The following is a 20,681-nucleotide window of genomic DNA, read 5'->3' as shown; positions in this document are numbered from 1 at the left end:
CTCTGGCGTATCATAGCCTAGTTAGGGTTGCCAGATTAGCCGCTTTTACGCTCAATTGGGCTACTTTTGATTTCTCCAGGCGCCAAAAATTTGCGTTGGGCGCGCTTTTTCGGCTGGCTCCCAATTGGGCTACTTTTTTTTTTAAATATAATATAACTTTTTATGTAAAAATTGTATCATGTTTAAGATTTTTACCTAATTCGTAGGTATTTCATTCTTCTTCATCGTGTGTCACACGGCCGTAGCCCAGAGCATCACGCAGGCTCTTGCTCTATCGTTGAACTCGACCAAATCCTGTGCAGAGCACCTTGCTTTTAGGTCAGGGCATTCGAGTAGATGTTGCATCGTTTGCTCCTGTCCGCATTTGCAACTTGTGCTCCCCGTGGAATACCCCCAGTGTCTCATCAAGGTTTTACACCTGCCAATACCAGTTCTTAAGCGGTTGAGGCATCGCCAATACTTCCACGGTTCACGTTTTCCGGGAGGAAGGCTCTCCATGGGTGTGAGCTCCATATTGGCCAATGTCGGTCCGGCTGCCAGTCTCTGCCAGTCCTGCCATAGTTGAACCCGCACATTAGCGGCGACATCGTCATGACCTAATGGGACAACTGAAGCAAGAAAACTTTTTCTTGACTTCAGACGCCTGTGTGCTGAAGTTTGGCCATACAGTGGGTGTCTCAAATCTATGTCCTGACAAGATCTTTCCTTTCTGCTGGTCACGCTTCTTCTGATGTTGGGGGGAACAATTCCAGACAGAATGTGCAGCGACGTGATGTTGGTTGGTTTGAGACAACCTGTAATCAGACGGCAGCTTTGGTTCAATATGGGGTCAATTTTCTTGGCATGTGCTGAGCGTTCCCACACTGGGCAAGCATATTCTGCAACCGAATAGCATAAGGCTAAAGCAGTTGACCGTATTGTGTCAGGGAGGGCACCCCAATCAGAGTTTCCGAGTTTCTGCAAAATATTATTTCTAGAAGCCACCTTAGCTCTTACTTTTTCGATATGGGGTTTGTATGTGAGGGACCTATCTAATTTGACACCGAGGTATGTGGGATTGATACAGTGTGCCAGTTTGGTTCCATTCCAGGAAATGTTTAGTTGGCGTGATGCATCCCGGGATCTAGGGTGGAATGCGCAGACTTGGGTTTTATTGGGGTTGGCACGCAGGTGGTTGTCCGTGTTGTATGTTGTCAGCCCATCCAGAGCATCGCTGAGTACTCTCTCCGCGGAAGCGAAGTGTTTGTGTTGTGTTGTTTTACACAAATCGTCAGCGTATATGAAGCTTCTTGTACCAGGATGGATTGGTTGGTCGTTTGTATAAATGTTGTACAAGATGGGGGCTAAAACACTCCCTTGTGGTAGACCATTTTTCTGCTGTCTCCATCTGCTATTTTTGCCACAAAAATAAACATAGAAACGGCGATTGCTAAGCAATGAAATGATTGTATCAGCTTATTGAATCGAAAGTTCTCGGTGATATTGAGGATTTTTGATATAAGGAGAGGAGACGATGGTTGACAGTGTCATACGCTGCAGATAGATCTACAAAGACAGCTCCAGTGACGGAACCTTCTTCAAACCTATTCTCTATGTGCTGTGTTAGATTCAAGAGTTGTCCTGTGCAGGATTTACCAGGTCGGAAACCTGCTTGTTCATTAATGAGTTGGTCTTCTATGAAAGGTTGCAATCGGTTTAATATCAGCCTTTCAAACAACTTGAACAAATGACACAGCAAAGATATAGGACGAAAGCTTTTAGGGTCAGTTGGGTCTTTTCCTGGTTTCAACAATGCAATAATTTTGGCTTTTCTCCATAGCTTAGGAATTTGGTAAGAGCTGAGGCAGTTGTTGTAAAACTTTAGCAGCCATCCGAGAGCGATTGAACCGAAATGTTTAATTTGTTCAGTCCGAATTCCATCTAATCCAGCAGATTTACCTTGTTTCAGAAATTCAATGCCCTTCCTCAGTTCTTCAATTGAGAAACATTGAGGAGTATTTCATTGAGGAGCAGCGTTTTTGGAGGCCTCGGTCAGGTAGGGTTACCAATTTGGTATTTAAAGCTGCCAATTTTCAAAAATATGCATGTTTAGGCTTTAATATCTGGCAATCCTGGCAACTTAAGTGATCCAAGTTTTCATGAAAATGCAGTGGACATCAGTTCAGTACCTACTTCAGTTTGTTTTTATTTCTGACCATCACAACGAAAAACAATATAGTTCAAATATAGCAGGGGTCTAGAAAAAGGTAGAAGCGACAAAACACGGACGCTACAACGTACATGAAGCCAAACCAGGACAATCAGTTATGGCATGGTCGCAACACCTTAATAAAGTTTTTGCAAATGTAAAAGATGAGAAAAAAAGGCTAGTGAATTTTTTTTAACAATTTATATCAGTAAAAAAAAAAGACAAAAAAGATAGTTTCTACATTGATTGACCTTGGTCACTGGTGGATTAACATTCAAAACTGTTGATGGCAGTGGCGTACCGTGACCACTTTGACAGGGTGTTCAGTGACGACAAAGCAACAGCGGGGGGTCTGGGGGGCCTCCCCCAGAAAATTTTTAAAATTAACATTGAATTTGGTGCGTTCAGAGAGCATTTTCAGCACAAATTCTGAACATGAACAGAACTGACAAAAATAATGTTGTCGGAATGGAGAAGAATACAAAATAGATATTTATTTGACAGCGCATTGAGTGAAAGACTTAATAATATCAAACATTAAGTTGCATTTCTAAAATCACATACTTCAGTTCACTTTTTATTTCCGACCATCAAAACGAACAATATTACTTGCCATAACACAGCAGGAGTCTGAAAAACGCGAAAGTTAAAGCGTGCTCGAGATGGAAATGATTTACTTCATGCAAGGATTAGGCACGGTCGCAACACCTTGAGAAATGTACAAGCGAATTAAAAACAAACAGGTGAAAGTTAAAACAAAAAACAATAGCAAAGCAACTCGATAATAAACAAGAAAAGAAAGTTGATTGCTATGTTGGTCGGCTGTACTTTTATCTGCCGTAGCCTACTACTTAGTAAAAACGAAAATGTTTAACACCTTGACTACAGAAGGAAAATTCATCTATAGCATAATTCGATTCTTCTTGTTTGTGCAATAAATTTTTGAATTACATCGTCGTAGAAAGCTTGCTTTTGCTTCAGTTCTAGCAAAAGTTGTTTCCAACGCTGATCACCTCAAACTCTAATCCAACAAGCTAAAACTTGCTATTGCCTGGGATTCCCCCAATGACGCGCCAAGGTGTGCAGATCAGCGTGTGCACAGCCTGGCTGACCTAAAACCATTGCTGTTTTCGCTGCCTTGTGACGTCATTTTTCTTAATTGTTTATTTTAAATAGCACTCGCAAAGGTGTCAGTGCACACCCAGCTTAAAGGTAATGACCGAAAAAAATTAAAGGCAATGACCTCAAACGTTGGAGTATTAAAATTAGAAGGGAAAGAGTTTTGCAATTGAAAAGAAAGCAATCAGCATGCAGCAAGATGTTAGAATATCATGATGATGATGGCGTATGAGCGATCTTTCCATGCTAGATTGGAGGGCAGGAAATCTTCAGCCACTCGGCAGTCTCGTCGTCCAGGATTCTCAGACCATGCGCACCGTGTGGAGGCCGGTGGGTTAGGCAGTGGTGGATGACATGGTCTGCGGTCTGTTCCGTGGCACCACACTCGCATTCTGATGAAGGAGCCAGGCCCCATTTGTGCATGTCCGAACGAAAGCGGCCGACGCCAGTTCGCAGGCGGTTAAGCCTGACCCACGCAAGCCTTGCGAGGGACATCCCTGGTGGACGGGGATCGGCGTTGGGTATGAAGTCACGGAGCGTGGAGGTGTGATTTTGCCACTCCGTGTTCCACATGTGGTTCGTCCAGTGTGCCGCACTTAAACTAAGTTCTTCTGCGTTCTTAAGGAGTTGTTGTGCGGCAGGCACAAAGGGGCGTCTTGATTTCAAGCGCTGCTTTATAGGTGGTGGTCTCTTGAGTGTTGCATGGAGGAGATGGTCGGGGTCCAAAGCGCGGCGAGCGAGAGAAATCGTGGCTCCTTTACGGCGTAGCTCAGCGGGTTGGATGCCTGCTAGGATGGGTAGGCAGTCCGTTGGAGTGGGACGCAGGCATCCAGTCACAGTACGCAGTGCGTCGTTAATGGCGGTATCAATCTGGTGGGTGTGAGAACTACGACACCAGACCGGCGCGCAGTACTCAGCGGTGGAATGAACAAGGGCTAGGGTAGCTGTACGAAGAGTTTTAGCACCAGCTCCCCAGCCGGAACCCGCCAATCGCCTCAAAAGTGCGACGCGTGTAGATAGTTTTTTGCGCAGTGACTTCAAGTGCCGGCGGTACGTGAGTGACCTGTCCAGGGTTATGCCGAGGTATGTAGGTTCGGCACAGTAGGGCAGGCGTTCCCCATCAATCTTGATGTTTATCTCACGCTGTGCCTCCCGGTTGTTAAGGTGGAAGGCCGCCGACACTGTCTTTGGCTTGCTGAGCTGTAGCTTCCATTTCTGGAGGTATGCTGATAGTGTTTGCATGTCTTGGCTGAGGTTCCTCTCCACTGACTGCCAGTTTCCTGCTGAGTGCAGGAGTGCCAGGTCGTCTGCGTAAGCATACTTCCTGGAGGTGGTGGGGGGCAAGTCGTAGGTGTATATGTTGAACAGGAGAGGAGCCAAGACTGAGCCCTGTGGGACGCCGTTTTTAAGTCGGCGTAGTCTGCTTCGACGACCGCTACCGGTTGTGAGGGTAAAACTGCGGTTTTGCACAAGTTCCATCATCATATGGACCATGTGTCTGTCAGGGAGCAGACGGAGTAACTTGCAGGTAAGGCCGCTATGCCATACGGTGTCATAGGCAGCCGTGAGATCAACAAACACGGCGCCAGCCTTCTTCTTAGCCGAGAAGCTGTCCTCAATGTCTTGGGTCATAAGTGTGACCTGATCTACGGTTGATCGTCCGTGTCGGAAACCAGCTTGTTCACGGGGGAGCTGCGGATCTATTATTGGTTCGACACGGGCGTAGATGAGTCTCTCGAGGATCTTGAAGGGGATGCAGAGCAGTGAGATTGGACGGTAACTCTTCGGGTCCCCTGGGGGCTTCTTCGGCTTAGGGACTGCAACCACAAGGGCTCTTCTCCAGATTCTGGGAATTCTCAGGTGGCGCAAACAGCAGGAAAGGAAGTCTTTTAACCAGGACTTTAAGGAGGCAGCAGCATGGAGTATCAACTCTGGGCATAGGTGGTCAGGGCCCGGGGCTTTACCTGGCTTTATGTGCTGGAGGGCGGCGGAAAATTCTTCCGGGGTGAACTCACCCGAGATGTTGTCCCCGTCTGGGGTTGTTACCCTCCAGAGGATAGAATATCATGAAAGTAAAGAACATCGACAACCGATGGAAATTTTGTTTTTTTCTGGATTTCTTGGGGTGTGCAGTGCACACCTTGAACACCCTGAATATACGCCACTGATTGATGGTCTTGAGGGGAACACTCTTGATGCATTAGTTTATCTCGAAAAGCAACTAAACCATTTTTTGTGTTACTTGGTGTGGTACTGGTACTTGTTTGTAGTTATTTTAACAAACAGTTGAGTGAATGCATGGTTGCCAATCTGTCTGAAAGATGTGAATCACTGGAAAAACACCTATAATTTGAGACTGATGATCAAGCGCTCTGGAAGAATTTTGTATAATAGCCTATCTCTTTGCTTGGGCTCCAATTTGGGCTCCATTTTAGAACCTCCAAAAAAATTGGGCTACTTTTGGGCTCCTTTTTGCATAGGCTTGGGCTCTTTTTTATATTAACCTCTGGCAACACTAAGCCTAGTAAGCCTACTGTTTGCAAATTAATACGTAGGCTACGCCAACGCCACGGTAAACGAGGTAGGTAGTAGGTACTTAAAAAGTATAAGTGGTCTCGGCTTAGACAGATTATGGTACCGTATTACAGTTTCTATGATTGACGGTAAAAGTTTATCCACTCTCTATTTCTAGGCTTGCTAATTAAAATAGGCTAGCCTTGCATGTTAATGGCATTGTTCTTCATTTGAAGTGTTACCGGTACCTCAATTGTTGATAATGTCACGAAGGATACGAATCCCTGGAAAACTCCCAAGTGTGAAGTAAGTTATTTGAAGTCGTGTTTTGAAATAGAAGAATTGAGACAGTCTAATTCAGTTGAATTTGATTGAAATTGCAACAAGAATAGCCAGTTAACAAAGTAATTTTATCTAATGCAGCACTATCTTTTTTTTCTTAAATTGACAAGTTTGAAATTAATGTGTCAATCAGACAGTTTGATTGATTTATACATTTACTAGGGCTACCACATGTTCTCTTTTTGGAGGATTTGTTCTTATTTCTCATAAAAAATAAACTGTCCTCTGAGGACACATGAAAATGCTCAAATGTCCTCCTTTTTTGCATTATTAATTTTCTTGCTTGTATTTTCAATGGGATTTTATTTTTATGTGACTACGGTGAAAGCTAAATAAGGCTAAGCAATACCAAAAGGGAAAAGTCTGTTTTCTATGGGCTGTGACAGAAGTGTCCTTGTTTATGAAAAGAACTTATTGGCTTTGAAATTCAATGCATTGCTTGTGGATATGGTATATTTATTTCTCTGGCAAACAAAAGTAGTGCTAGCCTGAATGACCATATCAGATGGATTTTCATTGTAGTTGTGTTGCCTGCTTGGATTAATGAACCACTTTATTTGCTGAGTTTAATGTTTTGATTGGATGCTTCTGTCCCAAACCAAAGAATTGAATGATGTTCAGCTATTTGTAAAGTACCTTGCAGAGAAAAATGTTGGCATGGATGATGTTAAACATGGATGTTCGATCTATAGCTTACCAAAGCTTGTGCAAAGGCGCCTTAATACTGATACGTTCGTTTTTGTTTTTTTTAAATGATGGCACATGAAAAATGGATAGAACAGTTTAAATAAGGCAGAACCATCGAATTTTTTAATAAACTGTTAAATTGCACAATTAGTTGTCTGCAATAGGTCGTAGCTAATAATCTAAATGTACAAAACATTTTTCTATGTTGCAGCCACACAACGCAATAAAAGAGACAAATTGAGTTTGTTTCTAGCATCATAACTATGAGCAATTTCAATCATACTCCGTGGGAGCAATTTTATGATCTCGTTAAAGTTTATCCTTCTTTATTGAAACAAAATTAAAAGAACATAAAAGTATTCATGGGCTGTAATATATTGTTATAATTAAACACGATGAAAAACAACTTCCCTATATAAAGATTTACGCTGTTAAAGATGATTAAATTGCACCTTAATCCATTTTGGTTTTTTGTTATCATTATTGAATTCTTTATTTTTTTTACTCCATATTTTGTTGTTGTTTTATATATGACCAGTTGAAAGTGGCTGACTGAATGATCATTTGCTTCTTCTGGCTAATCAGACTAAATTGTTCAACACTGGGCATACTTTAGCGTTTTGCTATGTTTTTGAATTGTATGTTATTGTAATTTAAGCTTAATGTGTACTATGGAGAATGTGATTGGCAAATAAAATTATTTCTCAAAGGACAGTGCAAAACACTCAAATTTGGCATTTATTGGTCCTTACAGGTTTCCTTTGCATTATGAAGGAGCTCCACCAAGACGACTGTACTTCCCAGAATGGTATGTTACATTATCTGAACCAAAGGAAAAGATGCCAAAAAATTATGCTCGCTTTCATGTGCCTGCTGAGTGAGTATTAACAATAATATGTCGTTATGTGTTTTACAGTTGCATTTCAAATATACCGTACCCAGTTATTCAGTGAGAGAATAAGTGCTTCTTGTAAGCTTTAGAAAAATTGAAATTAATAAAATTCTTACTGTATCTATATCCACTATCCAGGGCTACAATAACATCCTCATTTCTCAGATTTGTCCTAAATTTGAAATACCATTCTTATTTCTAAGAAATGCGTGTATTTTCGGCATATGTTCTTGTTTTACCTTATTTTCAGCATTCAGTAATCCAATCAGTGTTGCAAGTAATCTTTATACATATTTTTCTATGATGCTTAAATGCCTTTTTGATATTATAAACTCGGTGGCTAATTTACAGTAACTTCATTTGTTGTTGTCAATTTGTGGTGTACCGTATTATGAAAGGAATAGTCTTCATGAAAGAAATTATCTGCTGCAAGTAAAAGTAAACTTAGACTGCATTAGTGCATTAGCAGATGCCATGAGATGCACAGAGTAATCTAAAAACAAGGGATTGCTGGAAAAAAATGTTTTTGGTAAAGGAAACGGTTGGCTAGTAAATGACTTAACACTGGTCGAAAATCAAAATATGTGCTAATTGAAAAATGTTGTTTTTGTCGTCTCATGGCTAAGAAATGCAGCCTGATTTGTCACATTTTGCAGATTTTGAATGCTGCTGTTGGACTGAGATTTGTACATGCGATATTTTTACTTTTTGCTGACTTGTAAGAATATAAAATTTTTGTTACTTCAGGAAAACAGTAAAATGAGAAAAAGTAAGTTGAAAAACGCTCAATCGGACTGTTAAAAAGCGATTAACAATCTGACTGAAATTTTCGGAAGAAAATTGGAAAATTTGTCATCTGGAGAATACAGTTAAACAAATAACGTAAAAATATTATGTTTAGAAAATTTCATTTAGGCTGTTACCAAATGCTCGCAAAATCTGGAAAAGTGGTCGTTACGATTAACCGATTTCGTCTAGTTATTCTGAATTTTTTGTTTTTCAGCATGACCAAGTATGATGTCAAAGAATATCTTTTCAAAATATACGGTTTGAACATACTGAACGTAAGAATGAGTGTTGTCAACTACGTTCGTTACAAAGCACCATTGCCCTGGAAGGGCGAGCATGCTTTTGAATGGAAATTCCTCGACCCTTGGAAAATCGCTCATGTTTTTTTGGTAAGTTTTATTGCAAAGGCGACACGGATATATCTGACCAGAAAATCGGTTTTTACATTGATTCAACATCTGCAGTCGTTGTAAAATCAATCTAAAAAATACGGCATGACTAAGGATGTGAGTCGTCGTTTTGCGCCCTTTTTTTTATGTGTTTTGAGGCAAACAATCTGTCTAAAATTTTGATGTTAAAACAAAATTTGCACTTTTACTTCTCTGAAATACTCAAGACATCAATAAATTACCAAAATAAAATTCGTCACTACACTTTTCATAAGATCTTTATTTGTCTTCACCAATGATTCAAAAAGATGCATAGTGTGATAAAATAATCAAAAAAAGTAAAGAGTGCCATACTAAATTGGCAAATTAAAGTTTATTAATTTTAAATTTGAAGAAAAAGAATTTGGATTTGCAAATTTAGTGTGGTATTCTCTACTTTTTTTAACGATAAGTTGTCCTGTATCAGTCGATTAGACTGCAGATTCACTATGTAGGCTTTAAAACTATCTCTTGATCGAAGAACCCACTTTCGACTATGTACCTGGTACTTTCTTTCCATTCTTAAACAAAACCATCAACGTCCATTTTCAAATCAGGGCCGGCACATTTGTGCTATGAGTATGTTGTAATCTTCTAAGTTTTTGCGCCCACCGTGTTCTGTGGCGTAGCCACTGGAAGGCTTTGGAGGCAACCCCCCCCCCAATTAAATTTTGTTTCACTCAAAAAAAATGTTGTAATTCTATTATAGCGTGTTTATGCCATTGTAATTCATGTTGAATGTTTTTTCCCCTTTTAGAATTATTTTCTATTTACGTCACTGACCGTATTCACTGTAAAAAGTATTGTGCATTCAATGCCTAACCAGACTCAGTTGTAGTGATTTCGTTCTTTCGGATATGCAACTTTACCGTTTTTCGTTTGAGTGGTAACGTGTTGTTTGTTTTGCATTGAGATTGACAAGGATTCGCTGTCTGTTTCAGGCAAATGAACAAACGTTTGAATATCCAAATCCGTTGAAAAATAAAGAAGATGAAGAAAACGAAAAAACCAGACTCGAAAAGATGGAAGAACAACAGGAAGTTTTGAAAAATCGAAGTCAAAGTAAACTTTTAGGTGACAGGTCAAAAATATATTTAGACAATGGGTGGTTTTGATCGGCTGCTTGTGACGTTTTTGTGCTGTCAGGTGTCCTACCTTGAAAAGCAGTGGCCACAACACGTTAAAAAGTGCTACAGTTAAAACCATTCTAGAGTCATCCATCCATTTGATATGTCTTGATTTTGACGTTTCTTATACTACTTCCTTGCTGCAAGTGAGGAAGTATACAACTCTGCGATGTTGAGTTTCATGCTTACGACTTGCTAAGGTTTCTGCACTCAGTAGACCTTAACAATAGAACATTTTGTATTCCAACCGACTGGTTCTGCTTTACCATTCAGATTAGGGTCGACAGTTTTTTCGAATGTTGCTGCAGCATCATCATTCATCATGTTGGTTGTTATTTGTTTTATTGACGTCGTATAAAATTTGAATAAAAAGAAGTAATAAATACAGTTGCATTTGTCGGGTAAATTAAACAAAGTTATTATTGGATTACTGGTGATGCATCAGAGGCAATATTTTCACCGGAGTCGGATGTTCCGGCTTCAAAATCGCTTCAGGTCTTTGGTAATATCCACTTCATATAAATGTCAGTGCAACATCAGTGTTCCAACCGAGCTGTTGTTGGTACACCATTCTCACCAAACAGTGAAGTGGTATCCAAGCGCTTTTAAAGAAAGTTATGGCAATGCTTAGAGTCCTTTTAAAGGGTCCATTGAGTATTAAACGTTTAGGTAGCCTAGGTATCAAATTTTGGCAGTGTTTCGTATCCAACCTTATTAGTACCGTTAAGATATTGACAAATTCTATAATGATAATGTCTAAAAAGACATTGTTAACTGCGGACAGTGGCCAATGTTTCGATTTTACGTATCTCTTTAGCGCAGTGACTTAAAGTTTTACTTGAGATGATGACACTGAATACCTGCATTAAATTAAATGTACAGAATGAAAGAAGGATCTGTATCAGCGTGGTCAAAACCCTGGCACCCGCGTGTAGGTTTTGTGCGGTCCTTGAAAAAAATTTATATGCCATTTTTCCCCTGGCAAACATACAAACACACCTACATTTTACACAAATGCCTTGCATGAGTCAAATCGTAGGCTTGCAGCGTCGAAGTGAAGGCCACAACACCTTTTCACACTTTGTAACGAGAAAGGCTGTTCGGTCTTGTAGCAGGAATTGCAGTGCGGATTCCGGAAATCCGTAAGTTAACAGTTGTGGCTGTTACAAACGGTAGCCACTTTAACAAGTCGAAATTCTGCCACTGAAATTGACTAGAATGAAACCGTCAACCAATCATAAGCTACGGTTTAAGTGACGTAAATAATGGTGAAAAGAAGATCATAGAAAGCAAATCAAGTGATGGTTTTTTCGTCAGCTGGTTGGCTTAGGGGTTAGGGTTAGGGCTAGAAAGTATTAGTCATTTCATTGACGCGTGTTCGATTCTCACCTCTGCTATTGCTCTTTTTCTTCTGTAATTACCAAATAATGTTCAAAACAAGCATAACTCTCTGGCTGAGTGCTAGAAAGGTCACAATTGGACGGTAGCCTCTCATAACACGTTCTGATTGGTTGGCGGTTGCATTGTAGTCAATTTCACTGGCAGAATTTCGACTTGTTAAAGTGGCTACCGTTACAAACAGCCACAACTTTCTTGTTATGTTAAAACAAGAAAACTTCAAACAAACACCATTTGTAAACTTCAAAATATATCTGAGGAAAACAGAGAACTGAGTTCCAACTGGCAAATGAGGTATTTCTTGACAGCAATGGGAAGCCACGGAGTCTGGCTGCTTTACATTAATATCAATTTACAAAGGAGTTTATTGTTAAAGCGGCATTACAGCATCGAACACGAGAAAAAACAAGATCAAACCAACAAAACTTTTAAAGAAGCAGTAGGCTTTTAGAAAATTATTTTTCATGGTCGCAACCTTTTTTTCTAATTGACTCGGTTCTTGATGTAATCCCTCAAAGCATTCAAAATGAGGGATGTTAAAGGGTTGATTAGAAGGTTCAATCGAAACACTTTAAATATTCCAAAACTCCGGCCCCTGTACACCTCTGTCAGATAGCATTAATTCCCACTCTTATCATCGTTCAAGGTACAATTACAGTCTTTCACAGCTTTCAATTAACGAAGTTTATATCTTTGCGCTCAGGGGCGCCGGAACGATTTTTGACTGGGGGGGCAAGATTACGAAAAAAGGGCATTTTTGTTTACTAAAAGGCCAATTTTTTTCAAGTTTTAAGATAAGATATAGCGATAATGCTAACCTATCAGCTCACTATTTATTGAGTAATGATAGCCTACAAGTGTCCGGTATACAAAGAAGGGCATCATGCTATGTTATAATGATATAACCTACTGTCAAGCCTTAAAGCAGCCTGCGGCCATGGCCGCTAAATAGTGCTTGAATGACCGCCAGTGCTACCTCCTCAATCGGCCAAGATTGGCCGCCGGTCACTTCTAGCCAATTATTTAATTTCACAATAGAATGATCGTGGATTAACTATCGAAAATATGTAGTATCAAAGAGTGACGCAGAATTAGGTCAGCGCGTCATAATCGCCACTGTTGCATTGTGCGGGAATATTTGTTATTGATGGAATATATCCATCTGCGATCACCAGCGCTGTAAGTCTTGTTTGTAATTCCCGACGTTTATTTTAACAAAGTCTTAATCTGAAGTGCTAATTTACATTGGCTGGCAATATTGTCGTTTTTATGTCGATTCGATGTTGTCAGACATTGAATCGTTGTTAAAAAGGAGAACTAGGTTAGTTGACATCCCAAGGGAAAAACATTTTTTGATCATATTTTGCAAAAATTATGCTTCTTTTAGTACGGTACCGGTAATGTCCTTCACATAATGAAAATACTTATTTTATTACCTTGCCGTCATCGTCAACACATGTCGAACGTTGTTTTCGTTGCTAAAAACAATTCTAGGGGAGTGGCGAACTTCTTTAAAATCAGCCACGTTGGAGACACTTGTGCAAGTGTCGTTAGATGGTCCCGCAGTACTGGATTGCAATCCCGATAGAGCAGTTATTGCGTGGTGCAACGATTCTATTGTAGGACGTCGCCCAGACCCAGACTTCAACAACGCTAAGTGATCATTTTAGCATTGTTGCAAGTGTAGTTCTATTTACTTGTGCTATCGTTATTTTTATTTTGTATTTTGGCCTCCAAGCACGCAGATTTGGCCGCCGAGAAGAAGCTCCCGGTAGGCCACGATTGCTGCCGAAAAAAAAACGAGTTTTAAGGCCTGTACTGTGTTACAAAATTTTGTGCCGTAAATATTATTTTGAAGCAAAAATGAAAGATTATAATTAGGCTAAAAGCGAATAGCAGAAATTGTTATATTGCAAAATGTGCAGTAGCTTACATGACTTTAAAAGGGCACCATTGCCCCCCCTGCCCCTCCATCTGCAGAAAATTTGAGGGCAGGGGGGCATCCGCCCCCCCTTCCCCCCCGCTTCCGGCGCCCCTGTTTGTGCTGAAAAGGCCTTTGTGGAAACCTAACATTTTTAAAAGTCCCAAACAACTATAATACCTAGGCTTATGTGGTGTTGCGACCGTGCCATATTTTAAACTGATTTCCCTGCTTTGGTAACCTATCATGCACGTTATAACGTCCGCGTCTTGTCGCTTCTACCTTTTTCTAGACCTCTTCCGTGTTTGTCATATGTTGTTTTTTCGTTGTGATGGTCAGAAATAAAAACAAACTGAACTAGGCTCAATCATTGAGGTTCACAGAGTAAAAGTAGCTTGTGCCGTGGTTGTCAATATTCCATCACTAGATGTCGCTAAATCTATTGATTTTGTTTGAAATGATTTGCTCAAGTTGGATATTTAAAATAAATCACAATTGGTTTAATATGCAATTTTTCGAAAATGAGCGTTTCATAGACATTCAACATAACTCATAAATGATATTCTATCTAGATTCTAGTTGATAGAGTAGGCTAATGCATAGGCTACACAACGACACTTCAACAAGAAGAGGAAATGAGACTTCGTAAATCTCAGTGACCGGACCTGCGACAGTGGTTCAACGCCTTCTAGAAGCATATGAAACTGCCAGAACTTCTAAGCCAATTCTTACAATCGATCAAGTTTAAAAGGTTTGTTGAAAAACTATACATATTCTTAGAAAATCAGTAACACTTCAACCAGTAAGCTTTCAAGAAGTGATAGCATACGGTAGTTAGGCCTACAAGTTAGAAAAAGATTTAAATTGTTTAAGTTGGGTTCCCGGCCGCGTATTTGTAGGCTAATCTGTAGCCTACTCGGTCGCTGCAGCAGATGGGATGTTTTGACCGGTAGATTCTTTAACATAGGACAATTTTCCCAATGATCCAGCTACCGGCAGTCATTGTGACCCTTCTAGCACTCAGCCAGAGCGTTATTCTTGCATTGAAGTATATTTGGTAATTACAGAGGAAAAAAAAGTAATGACAGGGGTGAAAATCGAACCCACGTTGTCGAAATAACTAGGCTACTTCCCCTATCCTAACCCTCAAATCGCAAGGCCAAGCTACTGACAGCAAAACGTTTTTTAATTTACTTTCTATTAGTTAGTTTGAAAAACGCTCACAATATCAAGTGCATGAGTCACACGACTGCAATTAGCTGATTTAAATCTTGCATATCTTGCATTCTGGTAAGTTAATAAACATGACCTGTTGCAGCGACCTGCAGATTACAAATACGCGTACCGGCTTAACATACAAACCTTTGGCATGGTATGGACACTACAGCACAGCAGTGCCGGTTTTTGGGGTGTGCAAACCGTGCGATCGCACAGGGCCGTAAATTAGGGGGCCCGCAATTTACTCAGAAAATTATGGATCGTAGATCATACTGTAATGTACTGTCCCTATCAGAAAATGCAGTAATTTTTGTCATTTCCAATGGAAAAATTTCTATTCGATTCACAAGCAAGTACCGGTATCCAAGTACCGGTATTTTTGTTGAACATGTTCTCAGAATGCACCAAATTCAAAGTAATTATTCAAAAATTTCTGAGGGAGGCTCCCCCAGACTCCTGCCGCTGGGTGTCGCTTTTGGCCAACACGCCGTCAGGCTTCGCCCGCCGGTCGTCAAAACCCCCCTCTCCTTTCAAAATACCTGGCTACGCTACTGAATTGGATCATTGTCATTGGGGCCCGCAAAGCATTATCCGCACAGGGCCCGAAATACCCTAAGACCGGCACTGACTACAGTTTAGCACAAAAAGAATAGGATAGCAGGAGGCTATAACGGTCAGTGCTTGGGGAGTACCGTATAGAAAGCAACGACCACACTTGTGACAATACAAAGAAAACGTTCTTGCTATTGCCCAGACACTAACAGAACCTTGCACATTGCCCACAGTGCTATCTTCAACAGGCCACGATTGTGTCCTATCGTTATGCAAACTGCTACGTCACAAAATTCATTCGAATCGACACCAACAAACAGTTTTTCATGAAATGAAATTTAATCTGTACACTCCTACGGTATCTTCACTAAAACATTCAACTTTTCCCACTTTCTGTATTTTGTTGTCAAGTTGTCAACCGCCGTTGATGTCACGAAAATAAACTTGGAGCTCGTACGAAAATGTCGATAAATTAAATATTTGTCTTTGTGTGTGCTATGCGTTGATCATGATGGGAATATTGGAGAATTTTTACTACTTCATTGTCACATTACGTCACCGGCCATAGGCGTACGCAGTGCCGGTCCTGGGGTACTTCGGGCCCTGTGCGGAATATGCTTTGCGGCCCCAATGACAATGATCCAATTCAGTAAGGTAGCTAGGTATTTTGAAAGGGGAGGGGGTTTATTAAATTTTGAAAAAAAGGAAATATTTTGTGATTTTGAAAGACGGCCGGCGGGCGAAGCCTGACGGCATGTTTGCCGAAGGCTACACCCAGTGGCGGAGGGGTCTGGGAGGTCCTCCTCCAGAAAACTTTGAAAAACTACTTTGAATTTGGTGCATTCTGAGAGCATGTTCAACAAAAATTTTGGTATGAATAGTAAATTGCGGGCCCAGTGCGATCACACGGTTTGCACACCCCAAAGACCGGCACTAGGCCTACGAGACAAGGGCAGCTGAGCCCTTGTTGATAAAAAAGTCACAAATCTGGGAAAAAATCTACAAATATTTATGCAAAAGTTCGTACACAAAAAGCCATAAAATTACATCAGTAGCCTTCCTACAAAACTGACACTTTGTGCAAAATCGTGGCATTTTCATTTGGCACACTCATATTCCCATTTTATTTGTTTTGTATGGTGCCAAAATAACAATATCTTATGTATTTTCTGTATTTACAACAAGACCATGTTGATATGGGAACATAGGTGTAGCCAGGGGGGCGAAAGGGGCCATGGACCCCCTCCCCCAAATTTTCAAACTTTGGATTCCGAAGTTGAACCCTTTGTTGAAAATATAATATAATTTGTATAAATTTATATTGTTTTTTACGACATCTGGCTATTAACACCCCCCAGGACTTGTTTTAGACACACAGAAAGACACCAATAAATTTTGCAAATCGTAAATCGCGCAAAGTTTACGCGATTTACGCTTCTTTTAACTAATCTGTGGAAGCAATTTCAGAATCTCTTACTCTGTTGGTTTTTTTTTGTAGTTTTTGTGTAGCTAAGTTTCTTTGTGTTCTCTAATTTTAGCCGCAATTTTTGCCCGTTCGTGTGTAACAGCTACCTTTAATAAGTTAATAGCTGTTTATCTGTCTATAAATTTCATACAAATATTACCCTGAAAGTGTTTCCAGAAAGCGCTATAATCCATTATTTGAGTGTAATTTTTCAAAAATTTTCCGGGGGAGCATGCCCCCGGACCCCCTAGAATACGCGTGCCTTCGGCGCGCTCTAACCCCCCCCCCCATCAGCATTATTGCTTCCCTTGCTTAACCCACCAAGAAACGCCACTGCAGATGTCTTCAATTAAACACTTTGTCGTTCTCTTCAATTCATCAAATATTTGGCCCCCCCAAATTTTTTTTTCTGCCTACGCCACTGTTTGGGAAGCCACAAAATAGGAAAATATCTTCCATCACAGTAATCAACATGATGCAGTTGCCCAAAATAAATAAAATACCAATCAGATAAGTTTAAACCAATTAAAAAATAAAGTACCCAATTTCGTTTATTTACACAAATGTATAAGTTATCATAAGCTTACCTATTTAGGCAGTCAGAAGGTATCGTATTTCGGCAACCAAACTACCTGCGTTTGGTAAATCTATTCATGCAAATTTTCAAAACAATATGTGTTTGTCCTCTTCATTCATTCATAGCATTTTCTGTAAAGTGTTTTAGATCATTGTCATCACAGGAAGGGGTAAGTTGGTGAGAATGTGTTTTATCGTCTGATCGTCCCAGCCACAATCACACAATGGGTCTGGTCGCTGGAGTCATCTTCCATCGAAAAAGATTCGTTTTATTACTCCCGATTCCGCAGCGGGCTCTATTCAAGCAGCATCACTCTCTTCTCTTAAGGAAGGGAGCTTGTCGGAAGCTTTCGAAAGGACCTGAAGACTCTGAGATGTTGTGTACCATCAAACTCGGATGACCATTGTTCTAATCCAGGGGTGACGGACCTTTTTGCGGTCGCGAGCCACTTTGTCAATTACACATGAGTTATCGGGCCACACAACTTTCTAATCGTATCCTACTATGAAATCTTTTAGAAGCGACTCAAGATATTATTCATGAAAAGTAACAAACGGCAGATGAAGGTAATAAAACCCACACAGTTGAAATTATCTTACGCAGAATCGAAACATACAACAGTAAAAAATAAAAACAAATCAACTTGAGCAAAAAGGATAGAGCAACAGTAAGTTACTTGCACTGATAATGAAGACAGTTTAATTTTCGAAATGTTTGCTGTCATATGAGTATGATTTCTTCTTTTTTTGGCTCTATCCTTTTTGCTCAAGTTGACTAAATGTTTCGACCATTATGTTCCGAAACAACAAATCAGTTAATAAAATTTCTTTTTCAAACAACAAACAAAAAGCCCATGCGAATCATACAGCTGAAGCTATCTAATGCAGCATTGAAGCATAAAATATTAAAAAATAACATTGAAGCATTGAATTTTTTGCTTAATGGGAACTCTCAACTGCATACTAAGATTTTCATCTGTCAGCCTCGACCTGCAGCGACTTTTTGTAAAATGCATTTTAAAGGCATACTAAAGGAAAATTTCAAACCGGAATTAAGCATTAAAATGAGTAAACTGAACATTCAAGAATACATTTCAAAAACAATTACCCAAAAAAATTTGTTTTCAATGGCGCTGGCAAGGCCCAAAGTCCAGTGTTTCATTTATTTTCATTTTTTTCAAAATGACCAAAATGTGCAAACACAGCTCAAGAATACGTCATAAAGTCCAGCAATAACAAAAGCCACGTTACCACATCTGATGTTTTGAGCAAACTGTCTGCTGTTTTGATGTTGAAATGTGCTGTTTTGATGTACATACATACATAGCCTACAGTCAAATCGCCCGCAGTAACAATTATTGCGTGATCGGTTGAATGCTAGACTTTATGACGTAGACTTTATGACGTTCTTTACAGTCGCACGCTTCGTTGCTCAGGCCAATCTCGTTTTGAAAGCTCTGACAAAAGCACGCGCACAATGGTGGTCAGACCGCAATGGGGCAAAATTTTATTGAAAATCGTTTTATGGTAGCATGTTAAACACAAAGAACGTGGAAAATCGCCAAGTCAGGTTTTTCCTTTAATACCCCTTTAAAAAAGAACTGTTCGCATAGGTACGTGCTGCCGATAACAAATGACCATTTGAGATTGTCAAATTGTTTCGCGGGCAGCACAAAATTCTTTGACGGGCCGCAGGTTCGTCACCTCTGTTCCAATCGATCAGTTACCGCGTTTGTGTGTTCCAATGGCTAACTTTGACGAAACTCTTGCGTGACTTGAGTCTAGTCTTCGTAGGATTTATAAACAAAGGCTATGTGCAATACAGATCTTATGCTACATCATGCCGTTTGATTAGCGACGGAATGAGCGCAATCTGATGAAATAATCTATAAACTAACTTAATAACAGAATACCGGTAAGTAATATTTGTAACGACAGATACGAAATTATTTGTGAACCTTCGTAAAGCTGATCAAACAGTTAACTGTAAAACACTTGCAAATGCAATGATCGTAATTTTTACTACTCCAAGTGACCAAGTCTACCTAATCGTTTACTTGATTAAAAATATTGAAAACTTATATTTACTTTTTTATAAGGCAAGAACATTTATTTATTTTAGCCATAATAATAATAATACGTTTTCTTTAAATACGTATAAAAAGACATTATTCAGCTCTAGTATTTACGTTTTTGGAAAGCAACCTAAAAATACTTCAAGATGAAAGGAAATATTTTTCTGCATCTGAACGGAGGCTTTCTACAGAACAAAAGTCTGTCACTGCATGGGCTACAAACAGTCATTTTCTTAAAGTGCCCCTGACAGGTTGGATCCAAGTATAGTAACTTTTTAAAGCATTTCCTAGCGCAGAATTACACTTAGCAAACTTTTTAATCTTAACCTCGTAGCTCGACTGGTTAGGGCGTAATTTAATAAAACGAATGCTCCGCAGCGCCACCACAGGCGAAACTCCATATTTCACTGCTCTGGGACGACTTTGGTGGTATTACGTCATCCTAAGTGGACGTCGTTAGCAACGGATGAAACCAACGCTTCTTAGATGTAATTGGTGGATCACAGTTTGGTCGGAGTTGGTACAAGCGGTTGCTTTTTTCGAAGATTTATTGTTTTTTGCAGTTTAATAAAACTGTACTGGATACGTTCCTACAAAACCTAAAATATACTTGAAGTGAAAAATGAAAAAATCGTACGAATCATCATTCATATTTAATTCATCATCACTATTCAAAAATAAATAAAAGTTTTCTCTCTCTCATAATGTGCCTTCAGTTGGCCATTGAAATCCTGTGTAACGGCCATCTGGATCTGGAAAATTGTTTCTGATTCTCCAAACAATGCATGACGGCATCACAATCCGATTGTTGCTTCCGAGAGCATCACCTTGTAGTATACACTCCAACACATGCCTGTATGCATTTTTACTTGAGTGGTATTAACAAAATCTTTTTCAGTGAAGTGAACATATACGACTAGTTTTGTATGGCCCATCCCACTTTCGAACACTTGAAGAAAACTTTGACCATTTTCTTCTCAGTAGCCTACCTTGTTTTGTGGGAAAGAAAGCACACGGTCTTTGTCACTGACAATGTCACATAAACAGCAATTTGTACGCATTGCCTCAATCATAAATTATAGGTACTGTTTGTGAGATACTGTTGTTACACTGCAAATGGCTATAGCCAGATTAGGACAAATAAAAAAGTATGAAAATTGTAGCCCTATGAAACTGCAATTTCAATTGAATTGAGATGCTGTTTGATAAAAGTAAACTCAACCTATTTGATCGAAACCTGATAGTAATAATAAGTTCGCTTTTTCATTTCGGTAATTCTTAATTTGCACATGCTTTAGACCAACAGAGCCCCACACATTCACGTTTTGCAGTAGCCGTACCATACTTTACCAAGTCATCACAGAGAAAGAATGTATCCTTCCCGCTTACT

At 39.8% G+C, this 20,681-nt stretch overlaps 1 protein-coding gene across 1 annotated transcript; it reads left to right on the top strand.

The window, feature by feature from the left end:
- Positions 1–5,997: 5,997 nt before the first annotated feature.
- Positions 5,998–10,333, top strand: LOC145779950 (large ribosomal subunit protein uL23m-like). The gene is made up of 4 exons (XM_082591641.1): positions 5,998–6,127; positions 7,605–7,727; positions 8,746–8,920; positions 9,901–10,333. The coding sequence occupies exons 1-4, from the start codon at positions 6,084–6,086 to the stop codon at positions 10,072–10,074; spliced, it is 516 nt and encodes a 171-aa protein (XP_082447767.1). The 5' UTR covers positions 5,998–6,083; the 3' UTR covers positions 10,075–10,333.
- Positions 10,334–20,681: the final 10,348 nt, after the last annotated feature.

Source organism: Aplidium turbinatum, chromosome 11 (assembly GCF_918807975.1).
Source record: "Aplidium turbinatum chromosome 11, kaAplTurb1.1, whole genome shotgun sequence".
Lineage (NCBI taxonomy): Eukaryota > Metazoa > Chordata > Ascidiacea > Aplousobranchia > Polyclinidae > Aplidium > Aplidium turbinatum.
The sequence above is the reverse complement of the archived record's forward strand: the minus strand, read 5'-3'. Positions and strand labels throughout refer to the sequence as shown.